The following is a 23,986-nucleotide window of genomic DNA, read 5'->3' as shown; positions in this document are numbered from 1 at the left end:
ACCCAACATTAAGAGATTGAACAAGCTTTTTTGATGATATTGTGAGCCACTAATTGTAAACTGTGTATGGAATGCATGTGTGTGAAGATTTATCAATAAACATTTTAAAAAAAATTTTGTGTAGTTCGACTACATAATGTGTCTTTTGGAAATCCTTCTGAGAAAAACAATCAGAAACAATACAACAATACAAATATATTCCTTACAAAATAAATGAACTTAAGCTCATGAAGTTGAGGGGAGAGGATAGGAAGGAACACAGCAAATCCAAAGAAACAAGAAGAAGTAATAAGACGGGGAGAAATCAAGGAATTAGACAATAAAAAGAAACAACTGAGAAATCTAACAAAGCTAAATGCCGAAAAGATTAATAAGACCTCTGGAACAGCTGATCAAAGGAAAAGAAAATAGTGGCGAGAGGGAACACGGAGGAGCACAAGGATGAGAGCAAGGGAAAAGATGTGAATAAACAAAATTTACAGCAAGAAAGATAGCTACAAAAAAATTTGGTGATATTATGTTAGTAAATAAATTATTTATAAGTAAACTGGTTAGTAAATTAGTCAGTAAATTACTAAAGATTTTTGAGTATTATGAACCACAATATACTAATCAAATTGAAGACCTACATAAAACATAGATTCCTAGAAAACTATAAAGTGTCAAAATAGGTACAAGAAGAAATACAGAGTTTGAATATAAATGAATTGGTAGCAAGTTGAAATAGGAGTCAAAGACTTCCTTCTCCCACATGCTTTTACAGATGAGCTTCTTTTCTCATCAAAATTTTCACTGATGAGAATTCAATTGTTTTTCATTCCAAGAATGTTCTTAAGCCACAACACGCATGGCCCCCTTTTAGGCAGAAGCACTGTTTTGTTTTCAGGCTTCTGCATGTCACACTGCATCATTCTCATGGTAAATGCAAGCAAAGAGACATAAAAGTGTATCTACAGCTGCCAAACCAGAAGGCGCAATCTTAATTCCGTAGCTATGGCAGAGCCCAGAGGCAAGGTCACCTTGCACAACAGATCACCACCCCTCACACCGCCCACAGCTCTCGGTGATGCTCTGTGCTTGGTAGAGCTGGGAACCAAGGAAGGTACTCAGTTCGGTTCCTGCTGTGAACTTACTGAGAGGTTTCGTTTGATTGAGGCTGTTAAAATCCATCTGTGCTCCTAAGTGCCCGAGAACCCATCTGCCACTGAGAGGGGAGCGCAGCAAACAAGACACACGCTCCACGCTCTGAACAACCGGCTCTGCAGATGCCCACCAGTGGATTTGACTTAAAAGACGTCTGAGCCTCTAGTATGTGCTAGGTACTATATTTGCTTCAGCTAAAAACTCCTGCCAAAAAAAAAAGGTTCATAAAAGAGACTGTTTTCCCAGTGCCCTATTTCCATAATGCTAGTAAGCAGCAGTTTACCCTGAAAACAGAGAGTGAGACGGAGAAACTAAAAGGCTCTTAACACAGTCAACACTGCACCATTTAAAAGCATATTGTGGCAAGGCTGGGGGATCTGGACTCAGCTGAACGGGCAAAGCCATTAGAAGGCTACCACTTCTCTCCAGAGATTGGCCTGAGAAACTAGTGCTGACAATAAAAAGTGAAGCTTACAGAGTGAAGGAAGCATGAGGCTAGGGATCGGTCAGAAACAAGCAAGAATGGTACAAAAGCCTGTGGAGCAGATGGGGTGCAGACAAATTCAATCCATAGGGCAATCCTCACTCCTCACTTTCATCCCAGCAGCTACCACAATGCAGAAAGGAAAAGTTTCATTCCAGTACAAGAAAAGTTTCAAGTTTAACAGCCAAACTGACAAATGCTCCTTCACTTAAAGGAAATTAAGTTATCGATAAATATGAGTGGCAGAACAGAAAAAATTCTTGGGTCTCGAGTTAGACAGACCTGGTTTTAAAGCCCAGCTCCATTACTTATTAGAAGTGTGGGCTTGGACAAGTTACTTTATCTTTCTCAGCTTCAGTGTCCTATCTGGGTAAACAAGTTTAACACCCAAGTGGTAGAGGAACTCCAAAGACAGAAGCCACGGACTCCTCCTCTCCTCGGTCATGCATAATTCTCCCCGCACAAAGAGAGGAGTATCACTCCCTTGAGTCTGGGCTGGCCCTGTGACTTGCCTTGACCAACAGAAGAGGCAGAAATGACCTGTGTAACTTCCCAGATTGGGCTTTAAGAGGTCAGCAGCTTCGGCTTCCGTGCACTTGTGAATGACACTATTGCAAGCCATCTGCCATGTTATGAGAAACATAAGCCACATGGCAAGGTCTCATGGAGCGCACCACAGCACTCCAGCTGACAGCCCCAGGAGAGCCCCCAGCTGCCAGCTAGCACCACTGCCAGGCATGTGAACAACAACCCCCAAGCAGTCTGGAGTATATATAAGATACTAGTTCATTACCAAGATCGTATCATAATTCAACACATTGTGTGTGATTACCTATTTTGGAAAAAATAACTTAATTCTTCATGCCACTTCTTGTACCAAATACATTTCAGATGATTTAAGAATAAAGGCGTCTAAATGATAGAGGGAGGAGACCTGGGGGCACAAATGAAATCAGAAGGAAAGATACACGATAAAAACTGAGATGGTATAATCTAAGAATGCCTAGCGTATATAATGATAGTGACTGAATGTACAAATTTAAAAATGTTTTGCATGAGGAAGAACAAAGGAATGTCAATAATGCAGGGTACTGAAAATAGACGGTAATTAATATCTTAAAACTTTAACTTATGTGTGAGACTAAAACAAAAAAATATTTATTTGGTACAACATTTTTATTTTGACTAGTACATTTCCCAGTATAACTTTTGTGGACAACTTAATTGAACACCATAAGTACATGGAACCTTGAGTAGGGCATGAGATTTTGTAGGTTTGTCCAGAGTGATGCCTCGATAAATCCCAGAAGGATTAGAACAGGGAATAAAAAAGTATTTGCAAAGTCCCCTTGGGGGAATGGTGAGAAAGGGGAAAAATTCAATTTCCCCAAGTGAAGAATTTCTGATATTCTCGCAAGCAGTAGGAATAACCAAAGCAATAGGCTGAGCCTCCAATCTTGGGGTTTGTTCATATGAAACTTAACCCCACAAAGGATAGGCTAAGCCTACTTAAAATTAGGCCTAAGAGTCACTCCCAAGAGAACTTCTTTTGTTGCTCAGATGTGGCCTCTCTCTCTCTCAGCCAACACGACAAGCAAACTCACTGCCAAATGAGTCACTTCCTTGTCTACATGGGACATGACTCCCAGGGGTGTGGACCTTCCTGGCAACACAGGACAGAAATCCTAGAATGAGCTGGGACTCGGCATCAAGGGATTGAGAAAACCTTCTCAACTGAAAGGGGGAGGAGAAAATGAGACAAAATCAAGTGTCAATAGCTGAGAGATTCCAGTGTCGAAGTTATCCTGGAGGTTATTCTTAACACATTAAATAAATATCACCTTTTTAGTTAAGGCATAACAGAGAGGCTGAAGGGAACTGCCTGAAAATGTAGAGCTGTGTTCCAGTAGCCATGTTTCTTGAAGATGATTGTATAATGATATAGCTTTCGCAATGTGACTGTGTGATTGTGAAAACCTGGTGTCTGATGCTTCTTTTCTCTACGTTATGGACAGATGAATAAAACATATGGATTAAAAATAAATAAATAATAGGGGGAACAAATGTTAAAATAAATTTAGTAGATTGAAATGCTGGTGATCAATGAAAGGGAGGGGTAAAAGGTATGGTATGAATTTTTTTTCTTTTATCTTTTTATTTCTTTTTCTGAACTGATGCAAATGTTCTAAGAAATGATCATGATGATGAAAATACAACTATGTGATGAAAAAAAGAATGTTCATATTATATGCTGATTGGTTTTATTAATAAAAATTTTTAAAAAAGAATAAAGGCTTAATTTATGAGAGAATAAGATGGACACCCTCTAAGGAAAGAAGTGTGAAATGGCAGTCTTTGTGGACAGCAGCCTATGGATGTCTATCTAAGACCCTAATCATGTTTTATGATTCAGGATATTTCAGCCCAGTCAGCCTCCAGTTGATTGTAGTCCCAATGACCGTACATGAAGCGGAAACACTGCCCAGCTAAGCTCAGTCAGCTAAGCTCAGTCAAGGTTTCTCAAAAATAAAATCTCACAAAACAGTGAGAGGTATTAAACAGTAGTGGCTGTTTTAAACCACAAAGTTTGGAGATGGGTTTGTTGCACAGCAATAGGTAACTAAAACACCCATCTATGAAAGAGACTGCTGATTAACTGTTAATACCCATTCTTCCTTCCTTCCTCTGACAATAGAATTCTTGAGTTTTAACTGGGCAAATAACCTCCCAACCCAAAATTACACTTTGCTCACAGCTAAGTGTGGCCATAGGACTAGCTTCTGACCAATGGTACGGAACCAAATTATGATATAAGCAACTTTCAGGTCAAACTCTTAAAAGAAGAGAATCTGTCCTCCCTTTGCCTTCCATTCTTCATGCAGGGAAGAAAGAAAACATGATAGCTGGAGCCGAAGCAGCCCCTTTACATCATGAAGTGGAAGCCACGGGCAGAGAAACATGAGAGGAAGAGCTACGTTCTCTGATGCAATTAAGACCCCATGCCAGCTCTGGAGCATATTGTAGAGGGTATGTTTCTTCATCCAAGCCTATCTTATAAATAATATATCATGCTGTTCTAAAGATTAAAAGAAACAAGATATATAAAGTATCTAATACTTGGCACTGAGCAGGTTAGCCCCATTATGGACATCAAGAGCACAGAGGCTCCAGCAAGGAATACAGCTATTCTGTCAGTCATAACCAGAGAACAGCCCTCATCTATTTTAGATGGTCAGTCTCTATAAGCAAGCCCATGGCCTTGAGTGTGTGCGATATGTGTAGAGTAGAGAGAAGAGTCAATCCTGGTGATCCGAACCCAAATCGACCCTGGTAAACCATAGGATAGTAGAGGTTGAAGGTACAGCAATCCCAACTGTGCTTTCCAAAGCCCACCTCTGCCATTTTAAATGACCATATCTACTTTCAACACATTCCCCCACCTTCAAGAAAAAGTCCAAATGCCTCACCCAGATACATAATGTCTTTCACAATCAATCCTTGCTTTTGGATCTAAGCTCCATTCTTACCCTTCTGTATACCAACTGCTTTCTCACACCCCAATGGCATTGCACAAGCTTGTCCATTTGCTTGCAAAGCCATCTCTGCTCTACCTCATTCTCTACTTGACTGACCCCTGTTTTTCTTTAAGACAAGGTTCAGTAATCACAATCACTTTTAGAAAACTGTCCCTGACTATGGTGGAGACTGTTCACGGTCCCTTCAAAATTCTCTCTCTCTTCCAATGCATGAGAAGTTTTAGGTAGAAGCTAATGATTACATATCACAGGCTCCCAAGCTGCTAGCTGGGTCATGCAATTCTGTGCTGGATAAGTGCTACTTGCCAAACTGCCCTGAAAGGAACGGGCTGCATGTGGAAATGGTGATGACTTATTTTCTACACACAGACAAAAGTAACACACTAAAGATGGAAAAACAAGAACATGGAAGGAACCAGGGTTTCTAATGCCTCCATATACCTGAGACACGTCTGAAAAGAGTAATGGTGAAAAACAAATTTAAAAAGTTACTGCTAATCATGAAGGCAAATGCTTCCTTGGCCTCCACTAGCCATTGAGGCAAACCCTTCTGTTACAGGAGACTAGTCACAGGATCACCTGAAGGCCCTAAGATGAAGGTGGAAAATGTCAAAATTTCAGGTCATTCATTCTAACTGTCCAAATTTTGCAGAAAACAAAGGAGACCCCAGGTCATCCTGAGCCTACAGGAACATCTTCCTGAACATTCTACCACTGAGCACTCTTCTTCTCTTGACAGAAACCAGAAAAGCCTACGGCCTTACCTCTGGAGACTTTGTAAACCTCATAGAAAGAGTAGAAGTGGAAGCCTAGTGAAGCAAGCAGGTAAAGAGAGAGTTCCCACCACGGCAGCATCACTCCCGGTCATGCAGGCTCCCGACACCCACATTCGGAGTTCTAGGAAGAGAAACAGAACAGTATAGACATCACACTAGAGAACAGCATCTTAACATCAATACAATTATGGCACACCCCCCAGGAACACACCACTATTCAAGGGGATACAGACATGACCCCTTAGACCTCCTCTTCCCAACAGCTTCATCCCACCCTAGATCCAACATGTACACACCACACCCCACCTACCCCAGGCTGGCCAGGACTTTTTCTATGAGCTCCAGGGTCTCCCATCTGCCTGCCATCCAGTATGTATCACACTAACTGTCTCCCCCCACACGATGGGCCTTTAAAGAGTAGGGTCCGTAATCTCTGACTTCCCTGCACCTAGCACACCTGGAGTGTAGCAAGAATGGACTACAAGTGTTCCCTAAATATAAATACCTTCAAAAGCCTGATTAAGAGAACTGAGTGACTATCCTGTAACTGCTTTTTGAAGAGTGCTTTGAAAACTATTGTTTTTTTATTTCTTTGCTTTGTATATGTTATACTATACAATAAAATGCCTTAATAAAAAAAGAGAGAGAGAGAAAACTGAGTGAACTAGCTCATGAGTGCGATGCCAGTGGCTGTGAGTCCCTAAGGACAGTCCCAGCCAAGCCACTCTGACTTCGTGAAGATGGGCTTTGCGATGGGTTGCAATGTGTATGGCAGCCCACTTGTCCCAACTCAGGATGAGAATGTGGGGTCAGGGGCTGTCAGGTGGCACTGGGAAGACCACGATGTAGATGGCGGCACCTTTGGCACATTCACGGCCTTCGGGATGGGCATGTGATGCTAACTGGGGCACTGCGTGCTCACTACATCTACACCCTCCCATCAATTCCAGCCCATGTACTATAATAAAACAAAGTCCTTGAGTTAAAAAAAAAAAAGCCTGAGTAAAAGAAAGTATCACAATCTCCAAATGTCGAATCTCATCCCATAGTTGTTTATAAGAATAGACTGATAATCCTGCTCTCCCATGCTTCTATGCACTTCTTAAGGGGAGCTAGTGACATAAATCAAGGGGGCTGTGGCAAACATGGCTTCTTGTTGCCTACCCCACCCCCCAACATTCAATCTCTAGACTTACATTCTGATCAAAATTTTAGCCACTGAGCTCAACACTACACTGTAGCCAGCGTGGACACCTGATTGGGTTCTGGACAAAGGGGTGTGAGTGGAGGGATGTGGGCTGTGATCACCCCCCTTCTCTCCCTTCCCTCCCTGCTGGATGGAGTTGGAACAACCACAGTGGGCTGAGACGTAAAGCCACGTGGACAAAACACAGCAGAAGGAGCCCCAGTCCCCCACTCCATGGGCCAATTCCCACAAAATCACCACTTATAACTGGGCTGTTACGTTGGAGAGTAGTATGCTGCTAGGGTGTTTAAGCCTCTGCTATGGAGATCTCCCTGTACAGCAGCCACACTTATGTTCTAAGTAATAGTGCCAGTCATGGACAGTTAAATACTGAGAATTCTGCAAATGAAATAACCAGTTCCCAAGTGTGCAGGGTTGAAAGTATCATATACCCCAGAAAAGCCATGTTTTAATCCTGATTCAATCTTCTCAGGGCAACCATTATTTTTTCAAATCCTGATTTAATAATGTAGGTTGGAATACATTGATTCCATTATCTCCATGGAGATGTGACACACCCAACTGTGGGTGTTAACTACTGATGAGACGGAAATGTGACTCCACCCATTCTAGCTGGGTCTTGATTAGTTTACTGGAATCCTTTCAAAAAGGAAACATTTTAGAGAAACAACAGAAGCCTCAGAGTGGACACAGCTAACAAATGTAGATGCTTAGAGAACAGCTGCTTCAGAGAACAAAGACACATGTTTGGAGATGCTTAGAGCCCAGCAGACATCACCATGAGATGGTAAGCAAGCCAGAACCTGGAGAGAGCCATGGAAAGCCAAGAGATGACCAGCCCCAGAGAAGCAAACTGAGGAGCCCCCACAGGAAAGAGGCTGGAAGCAATGGAGCCCAGGAACAAAGGACCAGCAGATGCCAGCCACGTGACTTCCCAGCTGACAGAGGTGCTCCTGACCCATCAGGCTTTCTTGAATGAAAGGAACCTCTTGTTGGTACCTTAATTTCTACACTTTCACTTCCTTAGAACTGTAAACTTGTAACTTAATAAGTTTCCCTTTTTAAAAGCCATTCTAGTTCTGGTATATCACAATCTGGCAGCTTGCAAACTAACACACCAAGTAACGAAGAGTTTACTCAAGTGAAGCCCTTTTATAATCCTCATATCTTTAATTAAATCTCTCAAACATGTTTCACTGTAGATGTCTAATTCAATTAAGAACACAATTTTTAAACCCCAAGCAAACAGTCTGATATGTGACAGAAAAGCCAAAAGTCAGAAAGCGTGTATTATCTCAATTTGTCTTCAAAAGAGCTTAGTAAAGGTTAGTGTGATGACCCAATAACCCCCAGAGTGATATGAACAGTGAAAAAGAAGTATCTGCAAAGTACCCCTGGGAGAACTGGGAGAAATGGGGAAAAATTCAACTTTCCCATTTGGAGAATTCCTGATATAGTCACAATCAGTGGGGCCAACCAAATCAATAGGCGGAGCCCTCGATCTTGGGGTTTGCCCCTGTGACACTCATCCCTGCAAAGGATAGGTCAAGCCTACTTAAAATTAGGCCTAAGAGTCACCCCCAGAGAACCTCTTTCATTGCTCAGATGTGGCCTCTCTCTCTCTAAGCCAACACAGCAAGCAAACTCACTGTCCTCCACCTCTACATGGGACATGACTCCCAGGGCGGGCAATGTGGGACAGAAATCCTAGAATGAGCTGGGATTTGGCATCAAGAGATGGAGAAAACCTTCTCCACCAGTGAAATGAGACCAAGTGTCAGTGGCTGAGAGATTCCAAACAGAGTCGAGAGGTTATCCAGGAGGTTATTCTTACGCATTAAGTAGATATCACCTTGTTATTCAAGATGTAATGGAGAGGCTGGAGGGAACTGCCCGAAAATGTAGAGCTATCTTCTAGTAGCCATGTTTCTTGAAGATGATTGTATAATGATATAGCTTTCACAATGTGACTGTGTGATTGTGAAAACCTTGTGTCTGATGCTCCTTTTATCTACAGTATGGACAGATGAGTAAAAAAATAAGGATAAGAAATAAACAAATAATAGGGGGAACAAAGGTCAAGATAAATTGAGGAGATTCAAATACTAGTGGTCAATGAAAGGGAGTGGTAAGGGGTGTGGCATGTATGAGTTTTTTCTTTTTTCTTTCCTTTTCTGGAGGGATGCAAATGTTCAAAAAAATGATCATGGTGATGAAGACAAAACTATGTGATGGGACCATGAGCCACTGATTGTAACCACGGCAAGAATGTTTATATGTTTGTTGTCTACAATAAAAATTTTTTTAATTTTCTAAAGAGCCTGGTGAAAAAAGCAAAGCAAGGGAGTAGGCGTTTTACAGATGATGAATGTGAAGCTCAGCAAGAGGACAGAAAATGACTGTCCTCAGCTCACATCTCAGTCTTCTGACCAGCAGCCCCTCCGCGCCCTCCCCCACAGCCGGCCCCATTCACACCAGCTGACATAGTTGCTCTCCCTCAGCACCTGGCTCAGAATCAGCTGTACACCTTCAATAGGGCATGAGATCTTGCTGGTTTGTCCAGGTCAGTGTGATGCTCCGATACATCCCAGAGTACTATGGGTAGAGATTAAAGAAGTATTTGCCTGATCCCCTTGGGGGACTGGGGAAAAAGGAGGAAATATTCAAATTCCTCATTTGGGAAATTGCTGATATTTTCACAAGCAGTGGGGACAACCAAATGAACAGGCCGAGCCCTCAATCTTGGGGTTCCCCTCTATGAAACTTATTCCTACAAAGTAGGCCTCAGAGCCACCCCCAAAGAACCTCTTCTGTTGCTCAGATGTGGCCTAAGTCAACTCGGCAGGTTGCCCCCCCACACACACATGGGACATGACTCCCAGGGGCATAAATCTCCCTGGCAACATGGGACAGAAATTCCGGGATAAGCCAGGCCCCAGCATCATGGGACTGAGAAATCCTTCTTGACCAAAAAAGGTAAGAAAAAAATGAGAGTGTGAGTGGCTCAGAGATTTCCTGGAGGTTATTCTTGTGCATTATATAGATATCCCTTTTTAGTTTATGGTGTACTAGAGTGGGTAGAAGGAAGTACCTGGAACTGCTGAACTGCGTTTCAGTAGCCTTGATTTTCGAAAAAGACTGTATGACTATGTGTCTTTTACAATGGGACCACGTGATTATGAAAATCTTATGTCTGATGCTCCCTTTATTCAGGGTATGGGCAGATGAGTAAAAAAAATAATAATGAAGATAAAAATAAATAATGGGGAAGATAAAGGGTAAAAAGTTGTATAGATTGAAATGCTAGTTAGTGGTCAATGAGGGAGGGGCAAGGGGTGTGGGATGTATGGTTTGTTTTTGCATTTCTTTTTCTGGAGTGATGCAAATGTTCTAAAAACTATCATGTTGATGAATACACAACTTTGTGGTGATATTATGTGCCTTTGATTGTATACCATGTATGGATGTACGCATGTGACCATTTCTCAATAAAAATATTAAAAGTAAGAAAAATAAAATAAAAAAGAATCAGCTACACAGACTCTTTTCTTCAGGGTACAGGGAGACAGAGCAGCAAGCGAAATACTTTTCTGCTTTCATAAAATGTGAGGTCAGAAATCCATGGTCCTCCACCCAGTGTCCCCTAGTGATGATCTAAAGTCACCCAGGAAGTTCAGTTTGGATTTCTCCTATAACCTAAGAGATCCAGAAACAACAAGACACTCGTGCTTTAAATCCCAGCTTCCCTATGCTTAAACAATGTACTTAAGCAATGCTTTTTCAGATGCCCTACTATTTTTCAGAACCACTTGTAGCTTCATCCATTCCTATTTGGCTTTATATTTTCAAATACCTGCCATTTCTTACAATAACTTAAGATTTTTTTCTTGAATTTCATAGGATTGTTTTAATCTTCCCTTTAGTAGGAAATTAACTTTAACTTCTTGGTTTTCTAAGGTGCCTTCCTTCCAGGGATACTGATATTGTATTGGATAACCTGCTCACCGCATTAAGAATCAGTGGTTAGGAAAAAGTTCAAGTCCTAAAAATCCTACTGAGATTTAAACATATACAATCTTATATGTAGATTAAATGAAAGTTTCAGGAATTCTGGTTTGCAGAAACTTTTCAGGGACATTCTTATCTATGACAATCCCCCTACATTAATGGGTTAATCCTCAGAGACCTAGAAAATTTAGTTTTATAACACCTCCCTATTTTTTTTTTTTTTTAATGTTTGGGTAAAAAATATATTTCCCCTCCCTGGATGTTTTGGCACTGTTGATATATGCAAAGATTTCCCATCTGCCACTCTCCTACTTTAACAGACACCAAATTACCAAGCATGGTTGCTGAGTGATTATTTTCATACCTGAAAAAGTGATGTGCTTCACATCAGTACAACTTAATACCTCCCTTTCTGATGTTGCTCTTAGCTGTATTATATATGTTTTGCAGATCCATATAAAAAGATACATAAACCCACTAGCAAGAAAGCAACAAGGCAGTGTCTTTCTGTTTAAAATTAGGTGACCGGACCGCACAGTGGTGAAGGGTTCTGGCAGCAGTCAGAACTGGGGGGAGTCCCCGCTCTGCCGTTTACTCGTTAAGGAGCCCTGCAGAGAGGGACAGCCTCCCAGATGGGCTTCTTCCTAACGTTGCTGAATGGATGAAACGCACAGTACTTAGGCCAGGGCCGGGCACAGAGTAAGCACTCCATAAAGACTTGTTAAGATGTGTCTAACAGTTACCAGTGAATTTAATTCAGCAGCAGCCCACCTAACCAGAGCTGCTTTTCCATGAGTCCATGGCACCTAACTGAGCTGGGTAGGGGGTGGCCGTGCTGCCTCTTCCAGCACATCTGCATCCCCGGAGTTCCCGTTAACGTCTCCTTCTCCACGCCGTGGGCCGCTGCTGCTCACCCATACGCCCTCTTCTTCCCACACGCAACTCAAAACCACCCCAGAAAGAAACCAAACTGTCCTCACAGGCAACCTGGAGAGCCTTCTTCCCAGCGTCTCTTTCCTAGACCTCTGTTACTAGTTCCGAGCCACTAATATTCAGTACTAGTACTCTCACATTTTCTCGTCTCATCACTCACAACGCCCTGAATGCCATCTCAGAAACCAAGAACTATGCACACTCTCATATCCTTCCTAACACACCTTTCCTGCTTACCACTCTTTGCAACTCTTGCCACTTATTTCAGGAAAATCACCTTCCCCCAATTGTTTTTTCCCTCTGTTCATTCCAGTACGAACCCACAAAGCAAACGGAAGTAGATATATGTTTAGAAGGATGTAAGGATATGTTTAGAAGGATGTAACGGTACCACGGTGTCAACAAAAAGGAAAGCTGTACATTTGGCAACATAACTAAGACACATTTTTAAATGTCCAAACTCTTGAAGGTTCCCAAAACTCCCTCAGAAAATTCTCCAGTTTCCATTCCTCATTCTCTAAGTAAGTACATTCTTCTTTAGGTGTAAAGAATCATGATAAAATCAAAGAGGTTTTTATTCACATGTGTAAGTACCACTTCCTTTCTATTTTTCATGTATAGATTCAGTCCTACAGTGACATTATCAGTTAAAAGGGCATCTGTGGGAGAGCCTAGGAAATCACCATCATTTATAACACTGTTTCTAGGGGAGTAGCACATTTACAGGAACCCAGCCTATTTCTAAGTAGGAGTCTATCTGATTAATCTACATATTAAGGTTATTCCATTGATACATGAAAGCTGAAGAGGGAAGCTAGGAGGAGGGATGGTGAAGAGATGTGCCTGAGAAAATTCCACCAGTGTGTGCTCAAGACTGTGAAGGAAAAAAAAGGGTGGAGAGTTAGTGAAGAGAGAATAGGAGCCAAGTGGCAGAGCATCTGAAACATGGATATTTGATAGTTTGGATTTTGATTATAGGGAGAAACCTCAGGCTTCTGAGCTGGTGAACTTAATTTCTCAATGAAGCTTCAGAACATGCCCCTGGATACTGTGCTAGAGTTGGGGGACAAGGAGGTCAACAAATCTGGCCCCCAGTGGGAGGTGGAAAGAAAGTGCTGGAACAAGCAACACAGATGAGGACAAATTAGTTGCACCTGGCATTAAACTAGCCCAGGAAGCAGTGGGAATAAAAGAGGAAAATAAACATAAAATAACAACTCCAAAGCTGCAAGACTGCAGGATCTGAAAGCTAAATAATATTGATGAGAGGAATTCAAGGCAAAGGAAGACATGAAAAGACAGAAAATGCTTTTAATATTAGGTGTTGGAAGGAAACTGTAGCTAGGTAAATCTAATCCCTGGGATGAGAGGGAAGAAAGTCAAGACTGGAATAACAGGGAGCTGTTTACCTCTTTGTGGAGAACATGAGTATGATGCTGGATATTTGAAGGGAAAAAGAAAGCATTGATTTTGTGGGTCCAGAAGACCACAGAATAAAATCTTAGCCATACAGTGGCAAGACTTTCTGAGTTAACAGAGCTTTCTCTATACTGGAAAATACAATTTACATTTGCATTTACTTTTGTAATTTAACACTCCATTCGCTTTCAAAGAAGCCACCTATCTACTCTGATCCTCATAGGGGTGGCTATTAACTCCCTTTCAAGAGTCACAATCCTGCTCAGGACAGAGAAGCTACCAGTTCAAGGACTTGGAGAAGCAAGCAATGGAGCAAAACTGAGAGCCCAAATTCCCAAGTCCCTCTCTCCTACAGGCAGAAATCTGTTCCTTAATCTTGGCTCACTGTGCTGAAGCCTGAAACATGCACAAATATAACTGTTGTAAGATAATTTCCCATTCCATTTCAAAAGTGCTTTATGTCTGATGCATGCAACAAATGGATTCTAACACTTCAATTTTAAATTTTGTCTGCTCCTCAATTTGGATATCAAGCACTAAATGGGCAATTACCAAATACCCAAATGCACCAAAGGACTTTTTAAAAGGCAGCTTTCAAAAAACACACCCAAAAAGACAGCTTTTACCACCGAGATAACAATCCTTTAGTAGCAGCAGCACTACCCAAATCACATCTGCCTACTCACCACTCGTCCTAAGCCAAGATTTTCTTCTCCTGAGCTTTCTTATAGCACAGTGGCAGCTTTACTGTAAGAAAAATTTACAAATTTCCTATGTTTAAAGTATTTTTCAAAGAACTATTTAGTTTAATCTTCATAATAACCCTTTTAGGTTGATATTTCTGGTATTCCAATTTTACACAAGAGGAAAGCAAAGTCCAGAAGGGTTAAACTTGTCCAAAGACACACAGCTAGTAAGTGGTGCAGCTCAGATTCAAACCCACTAAGTCCAGCTCCAGACCCTCCTCTCTAGCTACCTCACTATTCTCTCAGGGCATGCTCAATTCATTTTTTCAAAATCTATAATGAAATCAATGCATTAAGAAACCTAAAAGATAAAGTAAGCTATATAAATGCAAAAGATGCTTTCAAAGTTATTTATAATTTAAATACTCTCTAAGAAAATAAAGTTAATAATCATATAAATGAAATCAAAATGCACGTGAAAAATCTAACTCATGTACGGCCCTTAAAAGATTTACTGAAGAAGGCAAACCAGATGAAACCAATTTACTTTAGATATAAGAAGAGAAAGTCTGAGTTAAGTAGTGATAAGAGCTGATAAAATTGAAGTATCTCTAAATCTAGGAATAAATGAGCACTCTGAAAACCACAAAGTAATACAAGTAAAGATGTCCACTGAAATAACAACAGCTTTGAAGCAAATGAGCCAGTGGGGGGGGGGGGGGCAAAATTGCAGCATATTTGGTAAAAAAAAAAAAAAAAAGATAGAGACTTTTGCTCTTGTCCAGAGTTCAATTTGATGAAATAGAAGCCTATTTCACAGAATATAAACTACATGACTTTCCCCAGGAAAACAGAGTTCAGAATAATTGCGTCCTCTCACATCATAGTTTTCTCCAAACTCTATTTAAGAATCTTATTCTTCTACCCACATAATACAAAGGGGAAACACTTCTCCAAACCCAGAAAAAACGATAAAAAGATGATTTGATTGGAAGAGGTCAGCTGGACTGGGTGAAAAGTCTAATTACAGAATTTTAAAATGCATACTATTTTCAACACTGCACCAAAATATTACATATCATTAAGAAGCACTGCCTCACAAACCATCCCAACACTTAGTGGCTTAAAACAAGAATGACGGATTACTTCTCACGGTTCTCTGGGATGGCAATCTGCACAGTACTTCTGCTGATCTCGCTTGGACTGGTTCAGGGGACTACAGTCACTTCACAGCCCAGTGGGGGCTGGAGCATCCACGATCATTTCATCCACATGTCTGGCTTTTGGGGCTAGATGTCAGCTAGGTGCCTCGGTTCCCCTCCGTAGGGGCGCTAATCCTCCAGTAGGCTGGACTAGGTTTCTTCTGACACATGGTGGTTGTAGGGTTCCAGAAGAACAAAGTTAAAAGGAGCAAGTTCTCTCAAGACCAGGCTCCAGAATCCACCCAATAACATTTTACCGAATTCTATTGGTCAAAGCAAGTCAAAAGGCCAACACAGACTGGAGAGGGAGGAGAAAATGGATTCCATCTCATTATGGAAGGAGCAACAAATGGCACTTTAAAAAAGGACAGGGACACATTCTACCACTCCATGTATATGATAATGGTTACTAGTAAATAAAACCGGAAAGTTAATGGAAAAATTACATTTCACAATGGTTCTTGATTATATAAAATGTCACAAAAGCTATTTCTCCCTCTCCATTTATATATACATATACACACACATACATGAAGGAAATACATATATTCCCAAATTAGAATATCAGAATCAGTAGGGAGCTTTTATCATTTGGTCTTATAAGCTAATTTATAATACTATATAATTCCTTTTTTTTTTCTTTTTTTGGCATGGGCAGGCACCGGGAATCAAACCTGGGTCTCCGGCATGGCAGGCGAGAACTCTGAACTGAGCCACTGTGGCCCGCCCTATATAATTCCTTTTATGATAACCCACCTGACTGTTTCCCAGGAACATTATGAGGTAGGAATCTGTTTCTTAGCAGTTCTGAGTTTTATGTTTTTTTCCCTTAAACTGAGTCACAATCTGCCCCTCTGTTGCCAAAAAAAAAAAATCTTCTGGCACTAGTCCCAGTTCACCTCTGGAATGGAAAGCATGGAAGGAGGGCGCTGTGATAGCTGAAAGGGCGACTCTGGAATCAGAATGTTCAAGTTTGAATCCCAGCTTTGCCACCTTCTAGCTGTATATAACCTCTCTATTCCTCAGTTTTCTTATCTGTAAAACAGGGATAACAGCAACTACCTCATACGCTTGCCATGAGGATTAAATTAGTTTTTAAAGTGATAGAACCATGCCTCGGACATAATAAGTTCGTAAACACTTAGTCTGATCACTGTTACTGCTATTATTATTGTATGCTGAAGTTGTTCATTGTTATTACATATACTGAACAAAAGTTTAATTGTTCTTCCCAGTAATACTCCTTCAAATATTTGAAGATAATTACACGTTCAAGCCACCTTCCAGGACAGAAACTGATGATTCCTTCGACTGTTCCTTTAACGACTTGGTTCCCAGACACTTCCTTCGGTTTGGCAGTTGTCTCTTTATAGTATATAGAGCCAAACCCAAAACTCCAGATGTGGCAAGACCATCACTTCTCTTCTTTCAGAAAATATACTTCAAATATGCACTCTTAGACCCTTTTATTCAATCAACATCCAACAAATATTAATGAGCTAGTACTAAGAACTGGGAACTATGCTGGCTCTGAAGATAAAATATAAAGATGCCAACCGTGGAAGACAGAATAATGGCCTCTAAAGAGGTGTGTCCTTAATCCCCACAACCTGTGCATGTTTCCTTACATGACAAGCAGGATTATGTAGATGTGATTAAGGACTTGTGGTTGGCAGATAACAGATCATTCGGGTAGGCCAGATGTAATCACAAGGGCTTTTATAACAGGGAGGCAAGAGAATCAAGGGATAGAAGAGATGTGACAAAGGAAGAAGTTGGAGTGATAAGACCTTGAAGATGGAAAAAGGGGCCACAAAGCAGGGAACACAGGCTCCTAGGCTCTGTGGCTTTCAATGAATAACAGTGGTGACAATGGGCCTCTTGAATCCTTCCTGATCTTAGAGGGAAGCCGGAGGTTTTTCCTATACACCCGTCATCACATTGAAGTGTTTTTATCAGAAAGGATGCTGGATTTTGTCCTTGCTTTTTCTGCATCATCTCAATTGATGTGGTTTCTCCCCTTCAAATTGTTACTGTGTTTTATTACATTAATCAATTTTCTCGTGTTGAACCACCCTTGCGTACCTGAGGTAAAACCCACTTGATCATGGTATAGAATTCTTTCAGTGTGTTGTTGGATTCAATTTACTAGTATTTTGTTGAGGATTTCTGCATCTATATTCATTGGAGAAATTTGTCTGTAATCCTTTCTTGCAGTATCTTTATCTGGGTTTGGTATTAGGGTAACAATGGCCCACAGAATGAGTTAAGTAGTGTTCCCTCCTCTTCCATTTTTTGGAAGACGTTGAGCAGGACTGTCATTAATTCTTCTTATAAGGAGTCAGAATTCACCTGTGAAGCCTCTCTTTCTTCTCGAGCAATCTCAAGCTGTTCGGCTTGTTTCTGTTTTGCCTCTCTAGTGTTTTTCACATTCTTTCCACTGCCTCTAGCTGCTTTTGCCAGCAGGATAGTTTCCAAATCAGTATTTCCCAGACAAAAACAGGGTCAGGGACAACGGGGGGGGGAATAGAAGTGTAACAAATAAGGTATCAGTGGTAAGAGAGTTCAAATACGGTCGAGAGGTCACTATTACACAAACTTCAGTTAGACATTACTACCTATCATACTCGCCATATTCCCCACCCAAAACCATTCCAGCCAATCCTAAAGAACACCTAGGGCAACATAATAAGATTCTACAAACGTTCCATGCACTAGAGTAACTTTCCAGAAACCTACAACCTCCAGATTGGTCTTGGACAAGATAAATCCTAAAATGCAGAGGGACCAGGCTCTCCAGAACATCAATTAGTTCCATTCCTTTATCCCATATTATTAATAGCCCCTTCCAACGGGAAAAAGTTAGAATGGGCATAGCCCAAATATCCCTAAAGAATGGGAGAAAGATCAAAGGAGATGGTGGAGTTATAGAGAGAAGGCAGGGTTTAACAAACGAGCATGATGGCTAAATCATTATATTGACATTTTTTTTCAGTCTCCAGTATCTTAGAGCAGCTAGAAGTAAAAACCTAAAATTGTGGAACTGTAACCCATACCAAATGCTGAAGTCTGTTCTACAACTAACTGCTGCGATGTACTTTGAAATTTATTGCTTTTCTGTATATATGTTATTTTTCACAAAAAAAGAAAAACAGTCAATTGTGATGATGGTGCATATCTATGTGAACACTGATTGTACACTTCGGACGATTTAAAAAAAAAAAAAGAATAGCTCCTCCTTTTCCTTCAAGAGCGGGATCAACTCCAGCAGCACCACTTTCCTGGGATGCCCCCCTTGCCCAGGCAGGTCTCCCTCCTCTAAGCAATTCTAACAGACACCAATCATGCAAAGCTAAGCCCCCATCTGGGAACCCAGCTCGCACCTCCCTGCCACTTTTAGTTAAGAAGGCAAGTTTCGTGACTCACAATAGAATGAGTGGGAGTTTTCAGAAGGAGAGATTATGTAAAATATAAAACATGTTAAACAAGGCTACTCTAGATGGTTGGGTTGGGGTTATGTTTCTTTTTAAAAAAAAAAATTTACTGAGCAATCTTTGCACACTGCAGTCCATCTACAATGTGCAGTCGGTGGCTCACAGCGTCATCACGTAGCTGTGTGTTCAACACCATGATCATCTTGAGAACATTTGCATCACTCCAGAAAAAGGAAAACAAAAAGAAAGTTCATCCATCCCCATACCCCTTATGTTTCTGTATACTTTTTGATCATTTCTACATTATAATTTTCCCCAATAACAGGAAAATCTAGTAAATATTAAAACTTTTGGTCTCTACGTACTATGTGAGCATTTTCACATGATTAGACATTCTTCTACAAAATAATAATAATAATAATAATAATAGGGTCAGGGACCCACAAAGAGGGTGCAAATCAGCTCCAAAGGGCTTAGGGTCAGGAAAGATGCCCTTTTTGATGACTCCCTGAACCTGCACTTCTCTGGCCTGCCCAGCCAATGGTGCCCTTCAGCAGTCTGTCCCCCACAGCTCTCAGTGCCTTTAAACCTCCACTGCCTGCATTCCTGTTGGGATGGGGTTGAAACAATGGCCGGTGATGGTCCAGAGTGGGTTGAAATAGTAGCTTGGAGCTGGACCCAGCAATCTGAATTTGCTAATCAAAAGCCATGATCAATGCTCAGCTGTGCGCACTCTGTTCCTGGGGAAAAGGATTTTTATGTTCCTTTCTGTCCACAGTAGGTAGTACGGACCGGACACCAGCGTAGCCCACCTTGAGAGTAAGGGATGGGCAATAGCAATTTCCTCGGAGCAAGCTCACAGTTCTTTACCGCAGTTTCTCAGCCTCTTCTATTTTTCTCTGGAGCTGAAATGTGTCCTTCCGACCTATGGAGCCCCAGAGTACTTGTTTCAAACAGTTCCTGCCTGTTTACTAGCTGTTTTGGAGAAGGAGTCAGTCCTGGAGCTTGCTACTCTGCTATCTTCTCCAAAAACTCTCCTGGATGTTGACTTCATCGATAACGTTTCTCCCTTATCAAACCTTCATTCATGTGGCAAATTGCATTAATTTTCTAACATCAGACAAAGTTTACCTTCCTGGAATAAATCCAATTTGGCCATGTTTTTATTGTCCTTTTTATAGATTATTAGGTTTGATTTATGAATTGTTTTAAGGTTTTTGCATCATTTTTAGTGAGAATTTGGTCTGTAATTTCTTTGAAAGATTTGTTACCAAGGTCATGCTGGCCTCAAAGCAGGTGGGAAGTGCTCCCTCTGTCCATTTCATTTCTTTCGAATGTTTGGAAAGTTTCACTAGCGAAGCCCACTGGGCCTGGAAATTTTGCTATGTTAAGGTTTTTAACTACAAGCACAAAATCTTTAATTCAGATTTTTTTGTTCTCATGTCTCAGGAAAGGTGTTTTATCCTAAAAACTCATCCATTTCATCTGAATTTTCAAATTTTCACCATAAAATTGTTCATAACAACATGTTTTGATCTGTCTGTGGGTGTGGTAGTCAGATTCAGGTGTCAACTTGGCCAGGTGGAGGTGCTTAGTTCTATCGCTGTAGACATGAGTCAATGGCATGTGAACCTCATCTGTTGTTGATTACATCTGCAGTCAGCTAGAAGGCGTGCCTGCTGCAATGAATGATGTTTAATTGGCTGGTGCTTAAATGAGAGACTCAAGTAGCACAGCCCAAGCAGCTCAGCATACCTCATCTCAGCACTTTCAGCTCAGCCCAGGCCTTTGGAGACGCACAAAGGAATTATCCCAGGGAAAGTCGTTGCAACCCAGAGGCCTGCAGAGAAGGCCAGCAGAGACCACCCTGAGCCTTCCCATATAAGAAAGAACCTCAGTTGAAAGTTAGCTGCCTTTCCTCTGAAGAACTATACATGAACTAAATAAATCCCCTTTTATTGAAAGCCAGTCCGTCTCTGATGTGTTGCATTCCAGCAGCTAGCAAACTAGAACAGTAGGATATGTAGTGCTGACTCCTTTTTCTTCCCTGACATTAGCAATACCAAACACTATTAAAGTTCATTTCCGCCCACAAAAATAAGGTGTCATACACTATATGACACACACCCACTACTGTAGAAATTTTCTCTAGCAGAATAATCCACACAAGAAGCAGAGCAGGTCGAGTATGTAAAGAATTCAGCAGTTATCGTTCAATTGCTTTTATTAACAAAAACAACTGTGAACCTGAGGAAAAGGAGGCACTAACAGAAGGAGAAGGAAACAGCTGTTAGCAATGCTCTAGAGTGGCCAGAAAGAACTCAGAAGAAAAACAACCATGGAACAGGGCAGGCAGGAGTCCTGAAGTAGGAGAGACAGCTTGCCCCTCCCGCTCCCTCTGGTCTTTCTGATCCCTCCACTAAGAGATCAAAAGGTAAAATTCAGAGGGGCATGAACTTATGATTTTTTCCTCATACATCTTCATTTTCACTAGCCTCTTACTGAAATTCAATATTTCATTTGATTATTAATGTGGACAACAAGCCACAGAAGTAAAGCAGTTCTTGTGACTCTGTCACGAATAAATAAGTCAAATACTTTTATACCACAGTGCAGCTTTTAAAATACCACAAAATATCATGTGTGTGTGTATTGGTACTTTGAAATTATGAAGGTGTTTGATCCATCACTGCACCTTGTCAAGTAATGCATTAGTAAACAAATACACTATATTCTATTGCAAATTGTTCTTATACACTTTAACTTTGCTCCAATATAACCTGTAACCTTTGTTTGTTTGCTTTTTGAACGCTTTTTAAAACATTGGCTTCGCCAGACTCCAAAGAGGACCACTGCACAAAAGTGGTTAATAACACCTGCACAGAATTAAAGATTTTACTCAGGGCAAAGAACGCCAATGCAGCATTAAGGAGTCCTTCCCTATGGGCCGGGCCTGGGCTGTAAGCAGCAGACTCAAGAGGTAAGGTCCAAGCTAACTAGTTCCTAATGAGCCCCCCCCCCGCCCCGCCCCCAAATCTAGCAAAATTCAGCAACACACACACACCTCCACAGACCTGGTCTTCACCATAGGTTGGCCCATCCATCCTATTTCCCAAGGAAGGAGAAAAGTAAACAGTAGATAGAACACAAAGTTTGAGCCAGGAAAAAAAAGTCCAAAATCCGGCCCAACATTTACTAGGGTATGGCTTGGACACCCCTTCTAAGCTTCCTTTATTCAGCTGTGAAAACAAACAACACTACCTTATCTTTCCCAGTCATTGTAAGGTTAAGAAACAATGTATCTAACGCACCTGACAAGCACAGAGTGCCCATTAAGTTATTATTAGTTGACTCAGGTCAGAACTGTCCTTATCCAGCATTTAATCAAAAGCTAGGGACTGCTTGAGAGAATGGACGCGGAAGAGAAGTTACAGAGAAGATGGAACCTGCAGAAGGGAAGGTGAAAAAAATCATACTTTTTCTTCAAAGTCCAATACAAAAGCCACCCCCTCCCTCAAGGAAGCCTTCCCTCTCCTCTCCTCGTGTTCCCATCGCGCTTAATCACGTCCAAGCAGGCACCTGGCTCTGCGAATGAATGGGTGACTGAATGGGAAATACAAAACAGAAAGGGGCAAAAACAAGGAATCTCGTCTTGGCAAACCCCAACCCGACAGCCCTGTCCCGAGAGCAATGAACTCAGGAAGCAGCACATATTCGACCACCAGTGTACTCTCCCCAGCATTCCTTCCACCCCGTTTGGTAGGGAGGGGAAGGGGGCTTTTCCAAATAAGCCCTAGTGCCACCTGAGGGCTAGACTCAGAACAGATGGTGGAGACTGAGTCCCAAGGGTAGAAGGCAAAAAAAAGTCTCGAACTTTGGGGCCCCGAGAATGGCAGCAATCAGGCAGGGATGAATACTATCAACCGGACCACGGCTCGCAATTCCCTGCAACGGCGCCGGAAAACGAGGACCGAGCCTAGGCGAGAGAACCAGGGGCAGAGGCGTGCGCAGACTTGGCCTAGGCCACCCGGGCGGCGGGAAGCCCTGCCGTGGTGCCCCCACCCGTCTCGGCTTTTGCCGGGTACCCGCCGCCTTTGTCTCCCCGGCGGACTCGGGCGCCTCCTCCGTCCCGCCCCCAGTCGCGCAAACGGGAACGGGGCTGGGAAACGGGAAGCGTCTTCAACATTTCTCTTTTCAACAAAGTAAACCAAAGCTAAACGTCAACACCCAAGCTTCCCAAGACCCCCTACGATCACCAGCTACCAACCTCCGGGCTGTCCCGGGTGGCGGCGGCGACTTTCACGCGCGCCACGAGTTCCCAACAACCCTCTCACTGCACTTCCGAGTCGCGGCGGCGACGAGCTTTTCCCTCAGACGCGCCCTCCTTCGCCGGCCGCGGCCCTTTGACGGCGCGTGCCTCGTGCCCGCGCCCGTCCTCGGAGCACGCCCCCGCCGCCGTGCCCGCGCGGCCTGCGCTCCGGGTGGTGCGGCTCGGGAGCCGGCGGCGCGCAACGGTGCGGTGGCTAGCAGGCCGCGCTGCTGAAGAAGGAGGTGAAACCCGGCGGCCTGTCTCTCGGAAACCTGCGCGGGTGATCTGCCCTGCGCTGCCCCGCGGGAGCCCTCGACCCCGCTCATCCCTGCGTTCCTGGTTCCTGTTGAGCCGCGCAGGCTGACCTCCCCTCCCACCTCCTTATTAATTGCAGGTCCCGGCTGTCTGCAGTTTTGGAGGAGGCAGTCACCTGAAACTCGAGATTGGGCTGTTCCTTTTTAACTCCAGCACCGGTGGTCCCCTCGTACGTTTTGTAGGCTGATGGGGGTAGCCAGGTGGAATGGAGAGAGGGCGGGCTTTCCATCCCCAGCTGCTTCACGAGCTCGCTGGAGGAATTAGTCCCCTGCTAGTCTGTCTTCTGTAAAACTTAGTTTCCCTGCTCTTCACCCGAATCAGAGTGAAAATCATATGGGACGATCTTTATGAATTGTAAAGCAATTTGCAAAGATTATCACTGCTGCAAAAGAGACATCAGTATTTTTCGGTTGGTTGTAAAAAGAGTGGAAGATCCGAAGCTGCCTCAGCGGATGTAATTAGAACAGTGACTGTGCCAGCTGATGATGTTCAGAGGTCTCCACCGCCTAACTAGGGGCGGACTTGCAACATTCC

General features: G+C 42.4%; 1 protein-coding gene and 1 pseudogene across 14 annotated transcripts in view; one reads left to right on the top strand and one right to left on the bottom strand.

The window, feature by feature from the left end:
- Positions 1-23,239, bottom strand: part of HHAT (hedgehog acyltransferase) — a 472,050-nt gene extending 448,811 nt beyond the window's left edge. For 9 of the 14 annotated variants that reach the window (XM_077157719.1, XM_077157721.1, XM_077157722.1 and 6 more), the window contains exons 1-2: positions 23,096-23,239; positions 5,928-6,060 (exon numbers count right to left, since the gene is read on the bottom strand). In XM_077157719.1, the coding sequence (XP_077013834.1) occupies positions 5,928-6,018 (91 nt within the window). In that variant the 5' untranslated portion in view covers positions 6,019-6,060; positions 23,096-23,239. Of the gene's footprint in view, positions 1-5,927; positions 6,061-9,650; positions 9,749-15,338; positions 15,865-16,068; positions 16,116-23,095 lie in introns of those variants that run through there. The other 5 variants (XM_077157717.1, XM_077157716.1, XM_077157718.1 and 2 more) reach the window with 5 other exon arrangements.
- Positions 6,620-6,835, top strand: LOC143679039 (reactive oxygen species modulator 1 pseudogene; annotated as a pseudogene).
- Positions 23,240-23,986: the final 747 nt, after the last annotated feature.

This window comes from Tamandua tetradactyla, chromosome 4, assembly GCF_023851605.1.
Source record: "Tamandua tetradactyla isolate mTamTet1 chromosome 4, mTamTet1.pri, whole genome shotgun sequence".
In the NCBI taxonomy this organism is placed as follows: Eukaryota; Metazoa; Chordata; class Mammalia; order Pilosa; family Myrmecophagidae; genus Tamandua; species Tamandua tetradactyla.
This window is presented reverse-complemented; position numbering and strand designations above follow the sequence as displayed.